The sequence below is a fragment of the Nomascus leucogenys genome, chromosome 11, assembly GCF_006542625.1.
Source record: "Nomascus leucogenys isolate Asia chromosome 11, Asia_NLE_v1, whole genome shotgun sequence".
NCBI classification, from domain to species: domain Eukaryota; kingdom Metazoa; phylum Chordata; class Mammalia; order Primates; family Hylobatidae; genus Nomascus; species Nomascus leucogenys.
The window spans coordinates 48596420-48617744 of NC_044391.1; the positions used below are offsets into that span (position 1 = coordinate 48596420).

The 21325-nt window shown below is 45.0% G+C and overlaps 1 protein-coding gene across 3 annotated transcripts in view; it reads left to right on the forward strand.

The window, feature by feature from the left end:
• The window catches only part of PPM1H (protein phosphatase, Mg2+/Mn2+ dependent 1H), a 305024-nt gene that overhangs the window by 203668 nt on the left and 80031 nt on the right, over window positions 1-21325 (forward strand). For all 3 annotated transcript variants that reach the window (XR_004032267.1, XM_030822307.1, XM_003252730.4), the window contains exon 5: window positions 272-356. Coding sequence is in view for 2 of the 3 variants with exons in the window: in XM_030822307.1 (XP_030678167.1) it covers window positions 272-356 (85 nt within the window). In the remaining variant the exon portion in view is untranslated. The remainder of the gene's footprint in view (window positions 1-271; window positions 357-21325) is intronic.

Here is a 21325-nt window from a genome sequence, read left to right on the forward strand (position 1 = left end):
CCAAGAAGTATGCCTGGGGCTGGAGCATTAAGGCACACTTCCAGCTAGCAGAAAATGTAAACATAAGCTAACTAGAATGCAATGCACTTAAAAGAGAGATGCCTCTCCTATGGAGAGGGATTCAGAGCTGGGAACGGTGAACTCTGCCATGCAAGTGGGAAAACAAAAACATCTCTTGGCATTTCATGTGTGATCTGAACCAAGCAATGGTTTTAACAGAATCAGAGCATTTATGAGATTGGCTACTGACAATGCATTTTCACCATTTCAGGGCCATAATCATCAGAAATGGAGAAATTATCCCCATGTCTTCAGAATTTACCCCCGAGACGGAGCGCCAGCGACTTCAGTACCTGGTAAGAGTCATCTAGGCTTGGCAGAGGGCAGTGGCATCGGAGCTGTTCTGGAGGAACACGTTGCTACTGACATGGGAGCAGGCTCACCGCATTCAAATGACATATGGTATTAACTCCCCCCCACACACCTTCTGGATCACACATCCTGGCTCCGTGTGTGACGACACACTCCACCTCCGTGAATTTATTATTGCGGCTGATTTTCTCCCATCTGTGACCAATTGAAGACATGGTGTGCTCTGGTTTTTTTTTTTTTTAATGGTTTCTTATGTACAATGTGAAATGCAGTTTTGAAAAACACAGATACCTTCTTCCATGGCCCGCTACTCACTTTAACTCAAACAGGGAACTTGGTCTGATTCCCGTCGTGAGGAAGAATCTGCCCACATGGCAGCTCTAAGGTCTCTGCTGACACACGACTACTTCATGCTCAGATATGAAGTCTTACAGGCCCTTTGGGAAAGGTGCAGGTGTCAGAAAATCTGTTTCTATCCTGAAAATAAGTTCTCTATGTAGATTATTCTCTTTGGAGTGAAATTATGAGCCGGCTCGGTTTTCTGGGAAACGGAATAGACTCACTTCCTTGTCTTCAGATTCCAGGGGCAAGGGTATTAGGCTTAGAATCTTGGTTTAAAGTGACTCTGGTAATCATCCCAGGTGACCTTGGGGCAGATACCTCTAGGAACTAACCCTGTGAATCATAGTTCTGTGGATGAAATATTTTCTCGCCAACTGGATTTCTTTGTAGACAACACAGCTAAAGTAGTGCCCATCTGCTCTTAGGAAAGACTTGATCCAGGCTACTCAAAAAGGACTTTGTTTGCATCTCTGCATTTCAGTGTGTGTGGTCAGGATTTAGTTAATTTGGTCGGTTTAGAAAGTAGCTCTGCACTTTCCTTCCATTCCCGTGTCTGTGTTTTCGTTCACTTTATTCTATGAACTGTGTCGCTTTAACTACTTATTTGGTGGGTAAGACAGCAGGAATCCGAAATGATTGTAAAACAGTACTTCAGTCTTTCACCTACTGTTGCTTTCTAACCTTTGTGGTGGTGTCTTAAGCTGATAAACTTGAAACCACTACTAGGGAATCCAGGCTTCAGACCTCGTCATTTTCTTTGGTAGTCTAGGTCGGTGGAAAGGACCCCACCGCAGCCTTCAGATCTTCATTCTGGCCCCAGCTGTGTTACCAGCTGGACAGTTTTGTGCAAGTTTCTTAACCTTTCCTGACCTCAGTTTATCACTTGTGAAATGGAGAGCTAGACGATAGGGTCACCAAGGGCCTCTGAGCTGCAAGGGTCCCTCCAAGTAGAATTCATTACAGCTGGCCTGTCTGCCACCTGTCTGGCTTTCTCCACTCTATTATTCCACAAGGCTATCCAAGTGACCTTATTACACACCTTGTCACTCCCCTGTCTAAAAGCCTTTGGCTCCCTGCAATTTACAGAATGCAGACTGCCCTTCTTGGCCTTCCCGGAATCCTGGCCCCTGCCCACATCTCCAGTCCTATCTCAATGTTGCTGCCACCACCACTGCCACCAGGCATCCCATGCTCCAGCCACAGAGAACTACCTTCCATTTCCAGGACATATCATGATTTCTCTGATCTCTGACCCTCATGCCTTTGGAAGTATGGTCTGCCTGGATGGCCTTTTCTTTCAGGAAAACTCCTCTTCATTCTTTGAGACCCCAGCACAAATATCACTTCTTCTGCAAAGTGTCCCCTAATCCTCCTAGGGAGTCAGTCCCTACAGCTTCCAGATCCCTGCAGTGTGGCTCTCAGCATATGGTATTGCTTGTTTAGGTCTCTCCCCCTCTTCAGACTGAGTTCTGGAGGGCAGGCCACTTACCTTAGGCACCTCATATTGCCAGTATTCAACACAGCACCTGGCACAGAGGAGATATAGAACCAGTATCTGTTTACTGAATGAAAGATTAAAAACAGGCTGGGCACGGTGGCTCATGCCTGTAATCCCAGCACTTTGGAAGGCTGAGGTGGGAGGATCGCTTGAGCCCAGGAGTTCAAGACCAGTCTGGGCAACGTGGCGAAATGCTGCCTCTACAAAACAAATCCAAAAAAAAAATACGCCATGCATGGTGGTATGTGCCTGTAGTCCTAGCTACTCAGGAGGCTGAAGTGGGAGGATCACTTGAGCCCAGGAGGCAGAGGTTGCAGTGAGCCAAGACTGCACCACTGCACTCCTGGGGCAGCCTAGGTGACAGAGTGAGACCTTGTCTCTTTAAAAAAAAAATGAAAAACAATATTCGTATTGACTTCTAGATCATTACCAAACAATCCTTTCTCTTCTGCCCTCCGCCCAAACATTTCACAGCAGGATATGAAGCCTTTGTCTCCCTTGCCTCTGTTATATGCTATCCTCACCTTCCGTTGTTTTTTTGTTTTTTGTTTTGAGACAGGGTTTCACTCTGTCGTCCAGTCTAGACTGTAGTAGCACAACCATGGCTCACTGTAGCCTCAACCTCCTAGGCCCAACAAATCCTCCCACCTCAGCCTCTGTTTAGCTAGGACCACAGGTGCACCACCATGCCTGGCTAGTTATTTTTTTCTTTCGTAGAGATGGGGGGTCTCACTGTGTTGCCAGGGCTGGTCTTAAACTCCTGGGCTCAAGCAATCCTCTCGCCTTAGCCTCCCAAATTGCTGGGGGTTACAAGCGTGAGCCACCATGCACAGCCCACCTCCTGCTCTTTACTGAAGCCCATTTCCTATTCAGGTTTCTGTTTTCCTACGAGAGGCAATGAATAATAAGTTAACTTTTTGCACTTTCTGTTTTAAAATGATTTCATCTTTTCATGTTACAAGAATGGTCCTGGGAGGTTAACTTGGTTGGGGGAAGTATAGGAATGCTGACATTTTCAGATTCCCAAATGTCAGCGGTATATTTTGGGATGGTTGAAATAAGATGCATGTGGCTTCACATCTCAGCTTTGTCACATAAGTGTATGTAATTTCCACAGGGAACTTCAATGACTCCCAATTTCTTCAACAGTAATGGGATAGAAAACTTCAGAAGGCTGTGTAAGGACTAATACATGCCACACTGTTTTGTGACACACAGTACTACTCATTTAGCTATTGTTTGAGGAATTAAAGTATTACCACTACAAATCTGTCTTCATCTGTTTGGGCTGCTGTAGCAAAAAACCATAAACTGGGTAGTTGATAAACAACAGAATTAATTTCTCACAGATCTGGAGGCTGGGAAGTCCAACATCAAGGTACTGGTAGAGTCAAGGTCTCGTGAGGGCTCTACTTCCTGATTTGTAGACGGCTGGCCATCTTTTTTTTATTTTCTTTAAAAAAAAAAAAAAAAATTCACGTGGCAGAAGGGACAAGGATGCTCCCTGGAGCCTCTTTTATAAGGGCACTAATCCCATTTATGAGGGCTCTACCCTCATGACCTAATCACTTCCCAAAGGCCCCACATCTAAATACCATCACACTGGGGATTTGGCTTCAACATGTGAGTTTTGAGGAGATACATTCAGTCGGTAGCAAAAATCCCACTGGCCTGCAAACCATGGTAATTTTTTTCTTGTTTTTGTTTAACAACCATTTCTAACGTTGCTAAGATTAATGCATAATTTGGTGTCACTCTTAAACAATCAGTGGGACACTATTAGTCCACAGAACCAAACCTAATGTCTGAATTTTTAAAAGGTGAGAATGCTGTCCATATCCTTTTAAATCCTTACTCCTAAATCAAATGGGTTACTCTAGTTTATAACTAAAAACGTTTCTCCTCAGACATCAGGAGTTTAAAAAATCAGAACGTAAAAGACCCTGAGTTAGAATATTCATAGCATAAAATAATCTTATGGTGAAATCTGTATGGTAAAATATTTGAGGGAATTAGAGATTAATAGTGTAAAATCTTGAAAATAGTATCGGCCAGGCATGGTGGCTCACACCTGTAATCCTAGCACTTTGAGAGGCCAAGGTGGGCAGATCACAAGGTCAGGAGTTCAAGACCAGCCCGGCCAACATGGTGAAACCCCATCTCTACTAAAAATACCAAAAAAAATTAGCTGGGTGTGGTGGCACGCACCTCTAATCCCCGCTACTCAAGAGGCTGAGGCAGGAGAATTGCTTGAACCCGGGAGGCGGAGGTTGCAGTAAGCCAAGATCGTGCCACTGCAACTCCAGCCTGGGCAACAGAGCAAGACTCCATCTTGGCAGGGAGGGGGTGGAGAAAATAATATCAACTATGAGAGGAAAATAGGAGTGTGATGTGGATTTCTCCCAGCCCAGCCCAGTCATGAGTCATGTGACCTCTAGCTTCCCCTCACACTATGTCTCTGAATCTCCTTTCTTCCTGAATGAAATGGGTGGCAATACTTCCTTTTAGGTACTCATAACATGCTCAGAAATTAAAATGACAAGTAATTGCATGGTAATATAAAATACAGTATACTGTGTTATAATTTTAAGTGCATGTAATCCTACTGATTCATTATTTTAAACATTCATTCCCTTGAATGATTACAAAATAGTTTAGTACAATGATAGTTGTGTCATCTTCCTTTACGTGGCCTCACCAGTTAGTAGTCACTGAAAAATTAACAGTGTATTCCTTGTTCTTAGGGTAAATCAGATTTTATATTTAGGGTATATGAAGAAACATCTATGATAGAGTCATTAAAACTTCTGGGTCCCCATCCTGGCTAACACGGTGAAACCCCGCCTCTACTAAAAATACAAAAAAGTGAGCTGGGCTTAGTGGCGGGCACCTGTAGTCCCAGCTACCCGGGAGGCTGAGGCAGTAGAATGGCGTGAACCCAGGAGGCAGAACTTGCAGTGAGCCGAGATCGCGCCACTGCCCTCCAGCCTGGGCGACAGCGAGACTCCGTCTAAAAAAAAAAAAAAAAAAAAAAAAAACTTCTGGGTCCCTAGCCACTTGCATTGAGCAGATGTCTGCACTCCCAGGTCTATTTGACTTGTAGAAATGGTTAATGCTTTTCTTGCTAGTGAAGAAGGTGGTCAGAGTCCTTTCTACATGAACCATTTTGATCCACATCAAAGAGGAATGTTCAGTGTTCTTGGTATGCACAGTCTGGTCATTCGGGGATTATGGAACTGGAAGCAGATTACAAGATGATGGATGTCGCAGGCACATTAATTTTGTTTGGTCTTGCATTCTGACCTCAGAGGGCCCTTCATGTGGCTCTCTGGGTAATGTGAACTTTGTTTCATAGATTCTCAGGCAGGGTGATTAATTGAGCAGGCTTGAGGGTTTGACGTGTTCACACGGAATGTGGCAGGTGTGTGATGAGGAGTTCAAGGGACGGGCACTCCTGCCCCAGCACCAGGGAGAGCTGATGATCCTGCTATCGTGACTAACCCTTGCTCTTCTGTTGCTGGGTTTTGTTTTTAAGGTTTCCATGGTGATTGAAATAAAATATTTAAGGGGCTTCACCAAGCTGGACAGAATGTTTTGGTGGAGTCAGTGCTCAGATAGGAGGGAAGGGCGTCTGGTTGATGGACATTTCACAACAGATTTTACTGTTCTGATGGTGTGGCCTCAAGGAAATCACCCCTACCTTTGCTTCAGGTCACGGCCAGAAATGGATCTCCCTCAGGAGACATCCATAGCCCTGAGGTATGAGAATGATGGTTTTCCCTCCATTCTGCCGGGACATATTTATAAACTCTGATTTGATTACATTAAGTTGTGCCGGTGTCATCATATCTTCAAATAACGTACTTCTGTCCTTGGAGAATAATCCAAGTTTGCAGCTGTTTTTCATCAAGGGCAATGTATAGAAGAGATGAATGTGGGTTTCAAGTACATATTTGATGAACACAAGTGCAACATTATCTGAGGTGATTTCTTGCAACGTCCTTGGAGCTACCCCCAGCTCTCAACCCCGAGCCGGGTTCTGTTTGTCTGCTGTTTCCCTGGTGCTGCTTCGCTCTCTGGGATTTTTCCTGCTCAAGAGTTGTCTCCAGAAAAGTATTCCTTAAGCCTGAACCTGCTTTGAAGACAGGAGGCTATAACTGGGGAGGTTCAAGTGTGCTGGTGGGTCAAAATGACAGGTGCACCACCTTGGCGTCCCACCTAACCTTGAGAGCAGGTGGCTAAACCCGGCAAGCCTGGCTTTATTCAAAAAGAGACAGTCTCACCATCTCTGTGCTTTGCTCCTCAGGAGAATGTCTGGGTCATAAAAAAATCCACTCCAGTCCCACCTACTTCCTCATTTAACCCCCTTTCATAAAACGGCATATGAGGTTCAAATTTTCTAATTATAAAATGGCAGACTAAAAGCTATTGTGGCATTTTTTCTGTTTACAATAGGTGCCCTGGATCATGTAGAAATTTAAATGTGAGCTTCTCTTAAAATCTTCATAAACCAGGCAGAATTTTATTCGTATTCAATTCTGTAATAGCTTATATATATAAGCTTGGTTCTTGTTACTTTGAGATTTTTGACAACAAATTAAGAACAGAGTTCTTTATGAAAGAATCCAACCTATACATATTTGGGTCTCAGCCATTTCACATTTTTTCTAACCCAAACCAAAATATTCTATTCCTGCACTGTAAATCAGGCAGCCAGCCTTGGCTCTGGAAAAGCTGTCTCATTTGACTGTTAGCGTGACTGTTAGTGATCACCAGTGGCTTGGCTGACATTATTAATTTCATTTCATTCTTGACCTTAGACTTTCTATCTTGATAAATCATCTTGAATTGCAAGGCTTCCAATCCTCTTCTCATATAATCTGATGAGATGTTCCCCCTCTAAGGGCAAGAAAAAGGAGAGATTACTCAATTAAAAAAAAAAAAGATTTGGCCAGGCGTGGTGGCTCACGCTTGTAATCCCAGCACTTTGGGAGGCCGAGGTGGGCGGATCACGAGGTCAGGAGATCGAGACCATCCTGGCTAACATGGTGAAACCCTGTCTCTACTAAAAATACAAAAAATTAGCCAGGCGTGGTGGCGGGCGCCTGTAGTCCCAGCTACTCGGAGAGGCTGAGGCAGGAGAATGGCGTGAACCCGGGAGGTGGAGCTTGCAGTGAGCCGAGATAGCGCCACTGCACTCCAGCCTGGGTGACAGAGCGAGACTCTGTCTCAAAAAAAAAAAAAAAAAAGATTTGTATTATAAATGGAAAATTCTCATTTTGATTACTTTCTCTCAAATGCTGTGAGGTCTGAACATTTAAAAAATTAATTAATGTAAAAGTTTTAGGTAGAGGATTCTAGCTTTTAGTCAGAGAACTTTACAAAAGATTTTCTGTTGTGGAATCTGCCATCTCATTTATCTTATTTAACACATGAGTATTCTTACTTTCCACATTCTGCTGATGAGGGTGGAAATTGGAACAATTCCTTTGAAAAAGAGTTTGGCAGTCTCCCTAAAGTTGAAAGTGCTGTGGTCCAGCAGTGTTACTCCTAAGTGTGTACCTAACAGAAATGTCTACGAATGTTCACCAAAAGACCAGAGCGTGTGTAGCAGCACTGTTTGTAACAGCTTAAACGGGAAACTTTCATGCGCGTCTGTGTGAAGAGACTACCAAACAGGCTTTGTGTGAGCAATAAAGCTGTTTATTTCACCTGGGTGCAGGTGGGCTGAGTCTGAAAAGAGAGTCAGCGAAGGGAGATAGAGGCGGGGCCGTTTTATAGGATTTGGGTAGGTAAAGGAAAATTACAGTCAAAGGGGGGTTGTTCTCTGGCGGGCAGAGTGGGGGTCACAAGGTGCTCAGTAGGGGAGCTTTTGAGCCAGGATGAGCCAGGAGAAGGAATTTCACAAGACAGTGTCATCAGTTAAGGCAGGAACCGGCCATCTGGATGTGTATGTGCAGGTCACAGGGGATATGATGGCTTAGCTTGGGCTCAGAGGCCTGACATTCCTGTCTTCTTATATTAATAAGAAAAGTAAAACAAAATAATGGTAAAGTGTTGGGACAGTGAAAACTTTGGGGGGTGGTATGGAGAGATAATGGGCGGTGTTTCTCAGGGCTGCTTCGAGTGGGATTACGGGCGGCGTGGGAACCTAGAGTGGGAGAGATTAAGCTGAAGGAAGATTTTGTGGTAAGGGGTGATATTGTGGGACTGTGAGAAGAAACATTTGTCATTTAGAATTATTGGTGATGGCCTGGATACGGTTTTGTATGAATTGAAAAACTAAACGGAATAAGAGAAGGAGAAAAACAGAGATTAAAGGTCTAAGAATTGGGAGAACCTAGGACATCTAATCAGAGTGCCTAAGGAAATTCAGCATAGTCCTCCCAGCAAAGATTATTTATTTACTTCAAGAGTTAAGAGTGGCAGTTTGGGGATAGCACCAGGAGATACCAGCTATGATGGCTTGGAGAAACAGTGTAAACCAGCGAGTAAACAAGAGCGCAGGGCATGTATGAGTAGTTGAGAACAGTGAATAGGAGTATGACTAGACAGAAGATAGTAGGGATGACAGGTTTTTTGGGGGCACAGTCTAAGTCGGTCTGGTTGGTGTCTGAGGAGCATCTATACAGGAGCTCAAATGGGCTGTATCTTGTAGCATTCTGAGGACAGGTCTGACTTCTGAGAAGGGAAAGTGGTAAAAGTATTGTCCAGTCCTTTTTAAGTTGGTGGCTGAGCTTGGTGAGGTGTGTTTTTAAAAGACCTTTAGTCCGTTCTACTTTTCCTGAAGACGGAGGACCGTAAGGGATCTCAAGGTTTCACTGAATACCAAGAGCCTGAAAAACTCCTTGGCTGATTTGACTAATAAAGGCTGGTCTGTTATCAGACTGTATAGAGGTGGGAAGGCTGAACTGAGGAATTATGTCTGACAGAAGGGAAGAAATGACTGCGGTGGCCTTCTCAGACCCTGTAGGAAAGGCCTGTACCTATCCAGTGAAAGTGTCTACCTAGGCTAAGAGGTATTTTAGTTTTCTGACTCGGGGCATGTTGAGTAAAGCTAATTTGCCAGTCCTGGGTGGGGGCAAATCCTGGAGCTTGATGTGTAGGGAAGGGAGGGGGCCTGAATAATCCTTGAGGAGTAGTAGAATAGCAGATGGAACACTGAGAAGTTATTTCCTTGAGGATAGATTTCTACGATGGAAAGAAAATGAGAGGTTCTAAGAGGCAGGCTTGTGGCTTGTACTATAGCATAGCCTGCCTTTGCTGGTGAGTGGCGATTAGGCCTGGTGGAACTGCCATCAATAAATCAAGCGTGATCAGGGTGAGGAACAGGAAAGAAGGAAATATGGGGAAATGGGGCGAATGTCAGGTGGATCAAAGAGATACAGTCATGAGGGTCAGGGGTGGTATCAGGAATAATGTGGGAGGCTGGATTGAAGTCCGGGCCAGAAGCAATGGTAATTGTGAGACTTAACAAAGAATGAGTACAGCTGAAGGAGCCAGGGAGCAGAAAGTATATGCGTTAGGTATGAGGAAGAAAATAGATTTTGGAAGTTATGAGAAATGTAGAGAGTAAGTTGAGCATAGTTTGTGATTTTGAGGGCCTCTAAAAGTATTAGGGCGGCAGCAGCCGCTGCACGCAGACATGAGGGCTAGGCTAAAACAATAAGGTCAAGTTGTCTGGACAGAAAGGCTACAAGGTGCGGTCCTGGCTCTAGTGTAAGAATTCTAACCGCACTAACCATGCCTAGGAAGGAAAGGAGTTGTTTTGTAAGGGATTGAGGTTTGGGAGATTAATTGGACACGATCAGCAGGGAGAGCACGTGTGCTTTTATGAGAATTATGCCGAGATAGGTAACAGATAAGGAAGAAATTTGGGCTTGACTGAAGTAATGGGGGCTGTCTGTGAAGCTTTGCAGCAGTACAGCCCAGGTAATTTGCTGAGCCTGATGGGTGTCAGGGTCAGTCCAAGTGAAAGTGAAGAGAGGCTGGGAGGAAGGGTGCAAAGGAATAGTGAAGAAAGCATGTTTGAGATCCAGAACAGAATAATGGATTGTGGAGGGAGGTATTGAGGATAGGAGAGTATATGGGTTTGGCACCATGGGGTGGATAGGCAAAACAATTTGGTTGATAAGGCATAGATCCTGAACTAAATTGTAAGGCTTGTCTGGTTTTGGGACAGGTAAAATGGGGGAATTGTAAGGAGAGTTTATAGGCTTTAAAAGGCCATGCTGTAGCAGGCCAGTGATAACAGGCTTTAATCCTTTCAAAGCATGCTGTGGGATGGGATATTGGCATTGAGCAGGGTAAGGGTGATTAGGTTTTAATGAGATGGTAAGGGGTGCATGATCAGTCACCAAGGAGGGAGTAGAGGTATCTTATACTTTTTTTTTTTTTTTTTTTTTTCTGAGACGGAGTCTCGCTCTGTCGCCCAGGCTGGAGTGCAGTGGCGCTATCTCGGCTCGCTGCAAGCTCCGCCTCCTGGGTTCACACCATTCTCCTACCTCAGCCTCCCAAGTAGCTGGGACTACAGGCACCCACCACCGCACCCAGCTAATTTTTTGTATTTTTAGTAGAGACGGGGTTTCACCGTGTTAGCCAGGATGGTCTCGATCTCCTGACCTCATGATCCGCCCGCCTCGGCCTCCCAAAGTGCTGGGATTACAGGTGTGAGCCACTGCGCCCAGCCTAAGGTATCTTATACTTGTGGGTTAAGGTGGGGGAGTACAAGAGGAGGACGCAAAGGAGGCTTTGGATTGGGAAGAAGGGCAGCAATGAGATGTAGCTGTAATCCAGGAATAGTCAGGGAAGCAGATAATTTAGTTAAAGTGTCTTGGCCTAATAAGGGAACTGGGCAGGTTGGGGATAACTAAAAGGAGTGCTTAAAAGAGTATTGTCTAAGTTGGCACCAGAGTTGGGGAGTTTTAAGAGGTTTAGAAGCCTGGCTGTCAATACCCACAACAGTTATGGAGGCAAGGGAAACAGGCCCTTGAAAATAAGGTAATGTGGAGTGGGTAGCCTCCGTATTGATTAAGAAGGGGACGGACTTACCTTCCACTGTGAGAGTTACCCGAAGCTCGGCGTCCGTGACGGTCTAGGGGGCTTCTGAGGCGATTGGGCAGGGTCCGTCTTCAGCCGCTAAGCCAGGAAGATCTCGGAAGGAGTCAGAGAGCCTTGGGCCAGAGTTCCAGGGGCTCTGGGAGTGGCTGCCAGGTGAGTTGGACAGTCCGATTTCCAGTGGGGTTCTGCACAGATGGGACGCGGCTTAGGAGGAATCCTGGGCTGCAGGCATTCCTTGGCCTGGTGGCCAGATTTCTGGCACTTATAGCAAGCTCCTGGGGGAGGAGCTTCTGGAGGAACGCCTGGCCGCTGCGGTTCAGGCGTTTGGAAGTTCTTGTGTGCTGGAGATGTGGCTGGGGTTTGTCTCACAGTGGAGGCAAGGAATTGCAACTTTTTTCTATTATTGTACACCTTGAAGGCGAGGTTAATTAAATCCTGTTGTGGGGTTTGAGGGCCAGAATTTAATTTTTGGAGTTTTTTGTTTTGTTTTTGTTTTTGAGACGGAGTCTCGCTTTGTCGCCCAGGCTGGAGTGCAGTGGCGCAATCTCAGCTCACTGCAAGCTCTGCCTCCTGGGTTCACGCCATTCTCCTGCCTCAGCCTCCTGAGTAGCTGGGACTACAGGTGCCTGCCACCATGCCCAGCTAATTTTTTGTATTTTTTTTAGTAGAGGCAGGGTTTCACCATGTTAGCCAGGATGGCCTTGATCTCCTGATCTCGTGATCTGCCCGCCTCAGCCTCCCAAAGTGCTGGGATTACAGGCGTAAGCCACTGCACCCAGCCTGGAATTTTATTTAATGTTGGGAGCAGATTGGGTAATAAAATGTATTTTGAGAATAAGACAGCCTTTTGACCTTTTAGGGTCTAGGGCTGTAAAAGTGTCTCAGGGTTGCTGCCAAATGAGTCATGAACTGGGCTGGATTTTTATATTTGATGAAAAAGAACCTAAACGCTATCTGATTTGGGATAAAGAAAAAGGAGCATTAACCTTGACTATGCCTTTAGCTCCAGCCACCTTTTTAAGAGTAAATTGCTGGGCAGGTGGGGGAGGGCTAGTCACAGAACAAAACTGTAAGCCGTACTGGGTGTGAGGAGGGGAGGTGATAAAAGGATTATAGGGTGGAGGAGCGGAGGCTGAGGAAGAATTGGGACCTAGCTCGGCCTGGTGAGGAGCAGCCTGGGGAGGAGGGGAGAGGTCAGATGGGTCTGTAGAAAAGGAATTTTAGAAAGACTCAGCAACATTTGGGGTTGGGACTGAGGGGACAGGTGGGAGGGAAAGAAGGAAGATTTGGGATGAGTTGCATTGGGAACAGAGACTACAGAGGGACCGATGTGTAAAAGAATGCCTGGACGTCAGGCATCTCAGACCATTTGCCCATTTTATGACAAGAATTATTTAGATCTTGTAGGATGGAAAAATTAAAAGTGCTGTTTTCTGGCTATTTGGAACTACTGTTGAGTTTGTATTGGGGTCAAGCGGCATTGCAGAAGAAAATAAGACACTTAGATTCTAGGTCAGGTGAGAGTTGAAGAGGTTTTAAAATCTTAAGAACACAGGCTAAAGGAGAAGAACGAGGAATGGAAGGTGGAAGCTTGCCCATAGTGAAGGAGGCAAGCCCAGAGAAAAGAGTAGAGACACGGAGAAGGGGTGGGGGTGGGGGGTTCTTTTTTTTTTTTTTTTTTTTTTTTTGAGACAGAATCTCGCTCTTTTGCCCAGGCCAGAGTGCAGTGGCACTATCTCGGCTCACTGCAAGCTCCGCCTCCTGGGTTCATGCCATTTTCCTGCCTCAGCCTCCTGAGTAGCTGGGACTACAGGCACCCGCCACCACGCCTGGCTAATTTTTTGTATTTTTTTTTAGTAGAGACAGGGCTTCACCGTGTTAGCCAGGATGGTCTCGATCTCCTGACCTCGTGATCCACCCGCCTCGGCCTCCCAAAGTGCTGGGATTACAGGCATAAGCCACTGCACCCGGCCGGGTTCTTGCCCTCCAGAAAAGCAGAGAAGAGGTCGGGGTGCAGAGATACGAGGTTGGGGTGTGGAAATAAGGGATCAGGGTGCAGAGATAAGAGGTGGGGAGAATAAGGGATCAGGGTGCAGAGATATAAGAGGTTGGGGTGTGGAAATAAGGGATTGGGGTGCAGACATATAAGAGGTCAGGGTGTGGAAATAAGGGATGGGGCACAGAGACACGAGGTTGGGGTACTTGCCCCTCCCCCAGAAAAGTGGGACTTGCTCCTCACGGTGAAGCAGAAGGGGTTGGGGGTTTCTTGCCCCCCCCCCCCCGAAAGGCAGAGAAGGGGTAGAGACATGGAGAGAAGGGGTTGGGGTACTTGCCCCTCCCTGAGAAAAGTGGGACTTGCTGCTAAGGGTGAAGGACCAAGGCAGGTGTCCCTGCATGGTCTGACACCTCTGAAACGTGGGTGAATAATCAGAGAGGCATCCCTGCAGTGATTAAACACCAAGGGAAGGCTGCCTTCCCAGTCTGTGACCAGCACCAGAGTTTTGGGTCCACAGATAAAACGTGTCTCCTTTATCTCTACCAGAAAATGAAAGGAATTGAAATTAAGAGAAGGGAGAGATTGAAGAATGGAAAGGAGAAAGTGATTGAGGGATAGTGAGAGAGGTTGGAGAAGCGAGTAAGAAGAGGCCGCTTATCCGATTTAAAATTGGTGAGATGTTCCTTGGGCTGGTGGGTCTGAGGACCTGAGGTCGTAGGTGAATCTTTTTCACGGAGCAAAGAATAGGAGGACAGGGGATTGATCTCCCAAGGGAGGTCCCCCGATCCGAGTCATGGCACCAAATTTCATGTGCATCCGTGTGAAGAGACCACCAAACAGGCTTTGTGTGAGCAATAAAGCTGTTTATTTCACCTGGGTGCAGGTGGCCTGAGTCTGAAAAGAGAGTCAGCAAAGGGAGATAGGGGCGGGGCCGTTTTATAGGATTTGGGTAGGTAAAGGAAAATTACGGTCAAAGAGGGGTTCTCTGGCAGGCAGAGTGGGGGTCACAAGGTGCTCAATAGGGGAGCTTTTGAGCCAGGATGAGCCAGGAGAAAGAATTTCACAAGACAGTGTCATCAGTTAAGGCAGGAATAGGCCATTTTCACTTCTTTTGTGGTGGAATGTCATCAGTTAAGGCAGGAACCGGCCATCTGGATGTGTATGTGCAGGTCACAGGGGATATGATGGCTTATCTAAATGCCCTTGGAAAGTAGAATGGGCAAATAAATAATGAAATAGTCACAGGATGGAATTAACATACAGCACGGAGAATGAGCAAGTTGCAATTACACACAACATGGATGAATTTCGCAGACTTAATACCCAGCAAAGAGGGCATCCTGTAGGATTTCAGATGAAGCACAGAAACAGGCAAGGCCAGTCTTGAAGGTGGAATAGTGCCCCTTTGGGGCAGTGGCAGTGATTGGATGGGGTCCTGATGATGAGGCACTGGTCCCAGGATGCTGGTAATGTTCTTTCTTGAGCTGGATGCCAGCTACACAGGTGTGTTCAATTTGTGAAACTTCATCAGCTTGTATGCGTATGAGAGGACCTTACTACATATAATTCACTGAAAAGTTTAAGTAGTTTCAGTTTATTTAACTCTATGTATCCTTTCTTTAACTGTACATTACCCTTTGCAGGAGGGGCCATCTTTGGTGCCAATGTCTGCACCCCTGCCTCCTCTCTGCCCCACTCTCTTCTCTCCTAGGAATACCTCCAAATGCCGTGCTGTCTCCCACTTCCCTGCCTTTGCTGTGGCCACACTTGCCATAGAGCTCTTGCCTGACCAACTCTTAAGCTCCTTTGCAGATTCTCTCTGATCCTCTTCAGTGTGTGACCCACTGTGTTCCTTGGTCCCTGTGAATGGCTCCATTTCTGCCTGTGAGCCGTCCTCAGCCTCCCTCACTCGTGTGTGTCAGCTCTGAGCAGAGGGGCCTCTTTTTGTGTTCTTTGAGCCCCAAACCCCTAGCCCCTGGTACTTAGCATATGTAAGGGCTCAAATGTTAGTTGCATGAATTTCTTTGTCGGGAATTCATGCAACCCCAAGCCCTGGGTCAGTCTCCTTCTTGGCTGACACTACTCACTGGCCAGCTGACCACAAAGCAACAGGAAAAAAAAATTATCAAAAGGAGGAAGAAAATGAGGAAGCATTTTGTATTCCCTAGCAAGCAATTTTGAGTAACCTCAAAGCCCCATCTTTGTGTCCATTGGAAGGCTGGTGCTCAGCCCTCCGCTGGAGCCCTGGTCACCTTAGACTCCTCCCATAACCAGGGCTAGTTTCCCTCCCTGGGGTCTGAGTTCCCTTCTTCCAGCTACCCTTTTCTCCTTGCCCTGCTGAGGTGCTCAAAACTCTCCCTGAGCCCAGGAAGGTGGAGCTCAGGGCCATGTGATCTAGAGTGAGACAGCCTTGGGTTCAGGTTGCTCACCTACTCTAGACTTCTGGCCTCCCTCTTCCCTAGTGAGAGGCTTACTGGAAGGTTCTGGAAGGTGCCTCTTCTTTAGGCTTGTTCCCTCTTATTATGCCTCCATCCCTCAGGGTACTCAGAGACTTTCTTTGGGATGGAGTTGTTGTATTTTTCCACAGTGCAATGCTCATCTCCCTTCTCTTCCTTTGAAACCAGTTTCTGCTCAGGACTAGAGAGGAGAGTGGCCATAAAAAGACGTCCAATTCCCCTACTCCAACTCTGGTGTCCTGCCCTGACACAGTCAGTTATTCCAGCATCCTTTCCTGAGAGGTGTCCCTGTTCCTGGCCAGATATAACCATGTTTGTAAGTTTCCTTTTTTTAGCTGCTCAGATCACTAAGTGACGAGGATATGTCCTATTCTCTTTTTAACAAATCTCTGCTCTTTAGAGTCCATAAGAGTCTTGGTTACCTGCATTTGGTCTTGCTAGGGCAGAGGTTATCAAGCTTTTTCCCCCAGGTGATATTTGTGGCACACACATGAACTTGGGGTATACCTCCACCTTCTCCCCTCATTTAGCAGCATTCTGTTGTGTTTCCTTGAAGGAAAACCTCAAAATTTAGAATTAAAATGGAGGTACAGGAAGAGATCCTTTTTTTTTTAATCGGAGGGTGGGCTGGTACACTTTAAATTGCGTTTTAAGGCTGGGCGTGGTGGTTCACGCCTGTAATGCCAGCACTTTGGGAGGCCGAGGGGAATGGATCACCTGAGGTCTGGAGGTCAAGACCAGCCTGGCCAACATGGTGAAACCCCGTCTCTACTAAAAATACCAAAATTAGCCGGGCATGGTGGCACATGTCTGTAGTCCCAGCTACTCAGGAGGCTAAGGTGGGAGAATCACTTGAACCTGGGAGGCAGACATTGCAGTGAGCCAAGATTGCATCACTGCACTCCGGCCTGGGCAACAGAGTGAGACTCCGTCTCAAATAATAATAATAATGATGATAATAATAATAATAATTGCATTTTAATATCAACTGCTAATTTATAGGTTTCTCATCTGCAGGCTTATTAAGTAAAGAGACAAAGCATTATTATTTAGATAGTCTTAGGATTGTAAAATAACATCATGGGGTTTTAAAAACCACGTGCAGCCATGCACGTGTGTTTTTATGGGAAGACATCTATCATTTTATAAGTTAACTAAATCCAAACTACATGGGTCCAAGATGGTTTTTATACAATATAGGCCTTGGTTTTAACTTTTTCAAAAGATTGAAGGCTGTGTTATTTTATATTTAAATAATCACTAAGTTGTGATTCTGTAGAGCAGGTCAGAATGTCCTGTATTCATTCTTCTAGCAAATACTTATTTAGCACCTTTACTATGTTGGGTGCTATGCTGGGCACTGGAGTGTCAGTTAAGGTTTTAAAAATGATGAACACACGGCCGCGCATGGTGGCTCATGCCTGTAATCCCAGCATTTTGGGAGGCTGAGGCAGGTGAATCACCTGAGATTAGGAGTTCTAGACCAGCCTGGTCAACATGGTGAGACCCTGTCTCTACTAAAAATACAAAAATTTCCTGGGCATGGTAGCGGGCACCTCTAATCCTAGCTACTCAGGAGGCTGAGGCAGGAGAATTGCTTGAACCCAGGAGGCGGAGGTTGCAGTGAGCCAAGATCAAGCCATTGCATTACAGCCTGGGTGACAAGAGTGAAACTCTGTCTCAAAAAAAAAAAGTCAGTAAATTATTAGCAAACTAACAAATTCCTGCCCCCAACACTTTACAGACTTTGGGCTTATTGCTTGTGGTAAATCCAAAGTAAAATCATTTTGAAGACTCAGGACTCCAGAATGCTAACTTGAGCAATGCTTCCAGAGGCACAGACCAGTACAAATGAAGTAATTCTAGCCAGTCATGGTCACCTGAATTCTGGGCAGGCCCTAAGAAGTTTCCAAATCCCCAAGTTGTTTGGCCACTCTGCTTTTGCGGACAAAACATCTCTGTCCTGGCCTGATGGGAATCTGCGGCTTCCACATCCCCACATTGGAGCCAGGCCCCTGCCCTGCTTGCCTTTTCTCCAGGATTTTGGCTTTCCCTAAAATTATTAGAACAAGAAGCAGTAACGCTTTTCTCAACAATCTTTTAAAACTTGCCTTAAACACTGGGTTCTCAAAAAACTAATTTTTAGAGGGTTTTTTTTTTTTTTCAAATGAAAGTAATCTGTGTCCAAAGGTCAAAATATCCACAATTATGGGTACATTAAAAAGAAAACCCTCAGATAACTTTTTTTAATATTTTGATGACTGTACATGTGTAAACATGTGTGCATATAAGACTATATACACTTTTATGATTGCATAAATAGACTAAAAAGCATAAATGTTTTCCTCTGAAAACCAACAGGTTTTTACAAATTGTGTGCAGCCATGTATTTTAGCGTCTCATTTTTCATTAAGCAACCATATGTTTGCTCTGTTTGTACCAAGTTCTTGAGATGAGTTCCTTTAACACCATTAACTCCATAGGGTTTGACATATGCAACAGCAGTAAGTATTGAATGTGCTGGTAAGGAGGTGGGTGGTGATTTTTTAAAAAAGAGAGAGTGGTAAAAATACATCACAGGTACACACGGAGTACTTATAATTTCTATGGTAAGCATGATTATGACAGAAAATGAATCATGCCACCTGTGCTGTGTCAGTTAGCAACAGAGGAAGAAAAATCAGAAGGACGGAGAAATCTAAGAGTGTGGCATCAGTATCAGTGGGGGGGTGAGTATGACAGTATTTCCTCAGAACTAAGACACCTGTTTGTTTTTTAACATATCCGAATTTTATATTGGATTTTTGCTGCCAGCCAGGGGACAGGCATGACATGTCATCTCCTGGACATATGTGAACATCAAAAGGGCAGACACCTGCAGGGGCGGAAAAGATTTCCTCACCCATCACAAGGTCCCCCATAACAAAAGACAAGATAAACGAGAGAAAAGCATACAAATCTATTTAATATAAGTTTTACATGACACAGGAGACTTTATGAGAAATTGAAGACCTAAAGAATTAGGTAAACTTTGTATATGTTTATGCTTAAGTTTGAGGAAGACTGGACAGTCATGGAGAAATATAATTGGATAAAGTGGGTATGATCTAATGGGAATAAACTGGGGAGAATTTAGCAAGGCTGTTTGTTCAGGTTCTTCTGTATCCCTGTGTCTTCAGAGTTAAAGATGTTTCTTTCCTCTGGATATGGGGCGGGCACCTCTGGAATGAGGATCCTGTGACCTGCTTCAGGGGAGAGGGACAAGGGGAAGTTGAGAGACTTTCCTGTTTCTGCTGTTTCCTCAAATGCAAGGTGCCATATTTTGGGGTAGAATGTCCTGAGGCCCAACACACCAAACTTTTGTGGGATGGGTGTCCAGCAGCTTGGAAGAAAATCCTGCAGAGAAAAGTGAAGGGCTTGTTAAGCATCACTGGATCCAACTAATTGTGTGGAGGAGTTTGAGGAGGTGTGAATCAGACTTGTTTAGCCACATTCCTGAAGTGGGAGTCAGAGGTAAGCTGGCTCGATTGTAAAGCTGGCTGAAGAACTTCTGCACCCTTAGCTTTGAGGCTTCCAGTGCTGTTGTGGATTACTTAAAAAATGCTGCGTCACTGGTGCTCTCATGAAACACACAACACTTCTGTGTGGAAAATTATGAACATTCATGATTCAGAGTTGAAAAATGATGACAGCAGTTGGATTCTAAATGTAAAAGTTTTGGAAACCTTAGCCAACCTACTTCACTTCTATATCCCTTATTAAATATATACAATAGTGATAGATAATAAAAATGTGTCTAGGTCTCAGCTCTTATGAAAAGGATAAAATTAAAATTTGGAGTGTTAAGAAAGAATTATGCATATTTTAATTGGCTGCTTTTTTTCTTCCTAGAAGTAATAAAATGATGGTGCATCTCATGGCATATATGTTTGATGAAATATCATACCCTGTTGTTATCCTGGGAGAAAGCAAGCAGTTTGTGGAAATTATGAAAGGCTCTGTGTGTGAAGGCACCTCAGAGTGACACAATGTTTAAGGCCCTTTCAAACCTGCACATCCTCAGAGGGAGAGGGTAGGTGGCCCCTGCAGTTATCAAAGCCGTTGAGGAGTTCCCAGCTAACCCGCAGACATCTGCCTCAACAGATCTTCTGACACAGCTGCCCAGGCAAATGGATACCAGCCAGAAAGAGCCCAAGGGTCCCTGGTTTAAAGCACCATCAAAGGGCTCACTCATCCTCCTGTTAGGAGGCAAAGCTCCTGAAATCTCCACACTTACCCTTGTATGGGGAGAAGAGATTTCTTACCCATTCATGGCTGATGCCCCTAAAACAAAAGACAGATTAACAAGAGAAAAGCAAACAAATTGATTTAATACAAGCTTATGTCACACAGATGTCTTCAGAAATAAAGCCCCAAGGAAACATGGCAAACTGGATTTTTAGGGACAGTCATACAGAAGTTTGATCAAAGGACAAAAGATCTAATGGTAATAAACTCAGGGGTAAGGGTACTTAGCAAGGCCTGTTTGTTCGGCATCATCTTGGCATCCCTGTGTGATATTTCTTTCCTCTGGGTATGGTGCAGGGCCCCTCTGGAATCAGGTCTTAATGATCTATTTTCCGGGGAAGGTGAGCTAGGTCTCATGGCTTGCTTCAGAGAAGGAGTAAGCGGAATTCTTCCTAGTTTCTATGGCCTGCTTCTCCTGTTTCCTCAAATGCCCAGGTACTATGATTTGAGGTAGTGTGTCCTGAACACGCATCACCTTCTTAGACACAGGGTTTGTTAAGAAATGTGCTCAGGAATGTCCTTTGGATTCTTACCTGTTTGTTAATAATATATATGCATGCCACGTATCTGTATTTACACACACACACAGCCTTAGTCTGTTTGGTGCTGCTATAACAATACTAGAAACTGAGTAATTTATAAAGAACAAAATTTATCACAGTTCTGGGGGCTGGGAAGCCCCAAGATCAAGACACCAGCATCTGGCACGGGCTTTCTTGCTGTTTTCACATAGCAGAAAGTGGAAGGGCAAGAGAGTGAACTCACTCTCACCAAGCCCTTTTTTATAGCAGCATTAATTCAGGAGGGTTCTACCTTCATGGCCTAAACACCTCCCAAAAGGCCTGCCTCCCAACATTGTTGCATTAGGGGTTAAATTGCCAACACCTGAATTTTAGGAGACACATTCAGACCATAACATGTTCATTTGTATACAGACGGTTCCCAACTTACATTTTTTTTTTAATCAGGGCAGCCTTCATTTTACAAAACAGAATGGAAGCACCGCTACTTTTTCTTTTTAACTTTCTGATGTTGTGAAAGCAATATGCATTTGGTAGAAATCATACTTCAAATTGATTTTGAATTTTGATCTTTTTCCAGGCTAGGGATATGTGGTATGATACTCTCGTGTGATGCTGGACAGTGGCAGTGAGCCAGCAGCTCCTAGTCAGCTTCACAATCATGAGGGTAAACAACCTGCACTCTGCAGTGGACTGTGTTGCCAGATGATTTTGCCCAACTGTAGGCTAATGTAAGTTCTGAGCACATTTAAGGTAGGCCAGGCTAAGCTCTGATCAGTAGGCTAGTTGTATG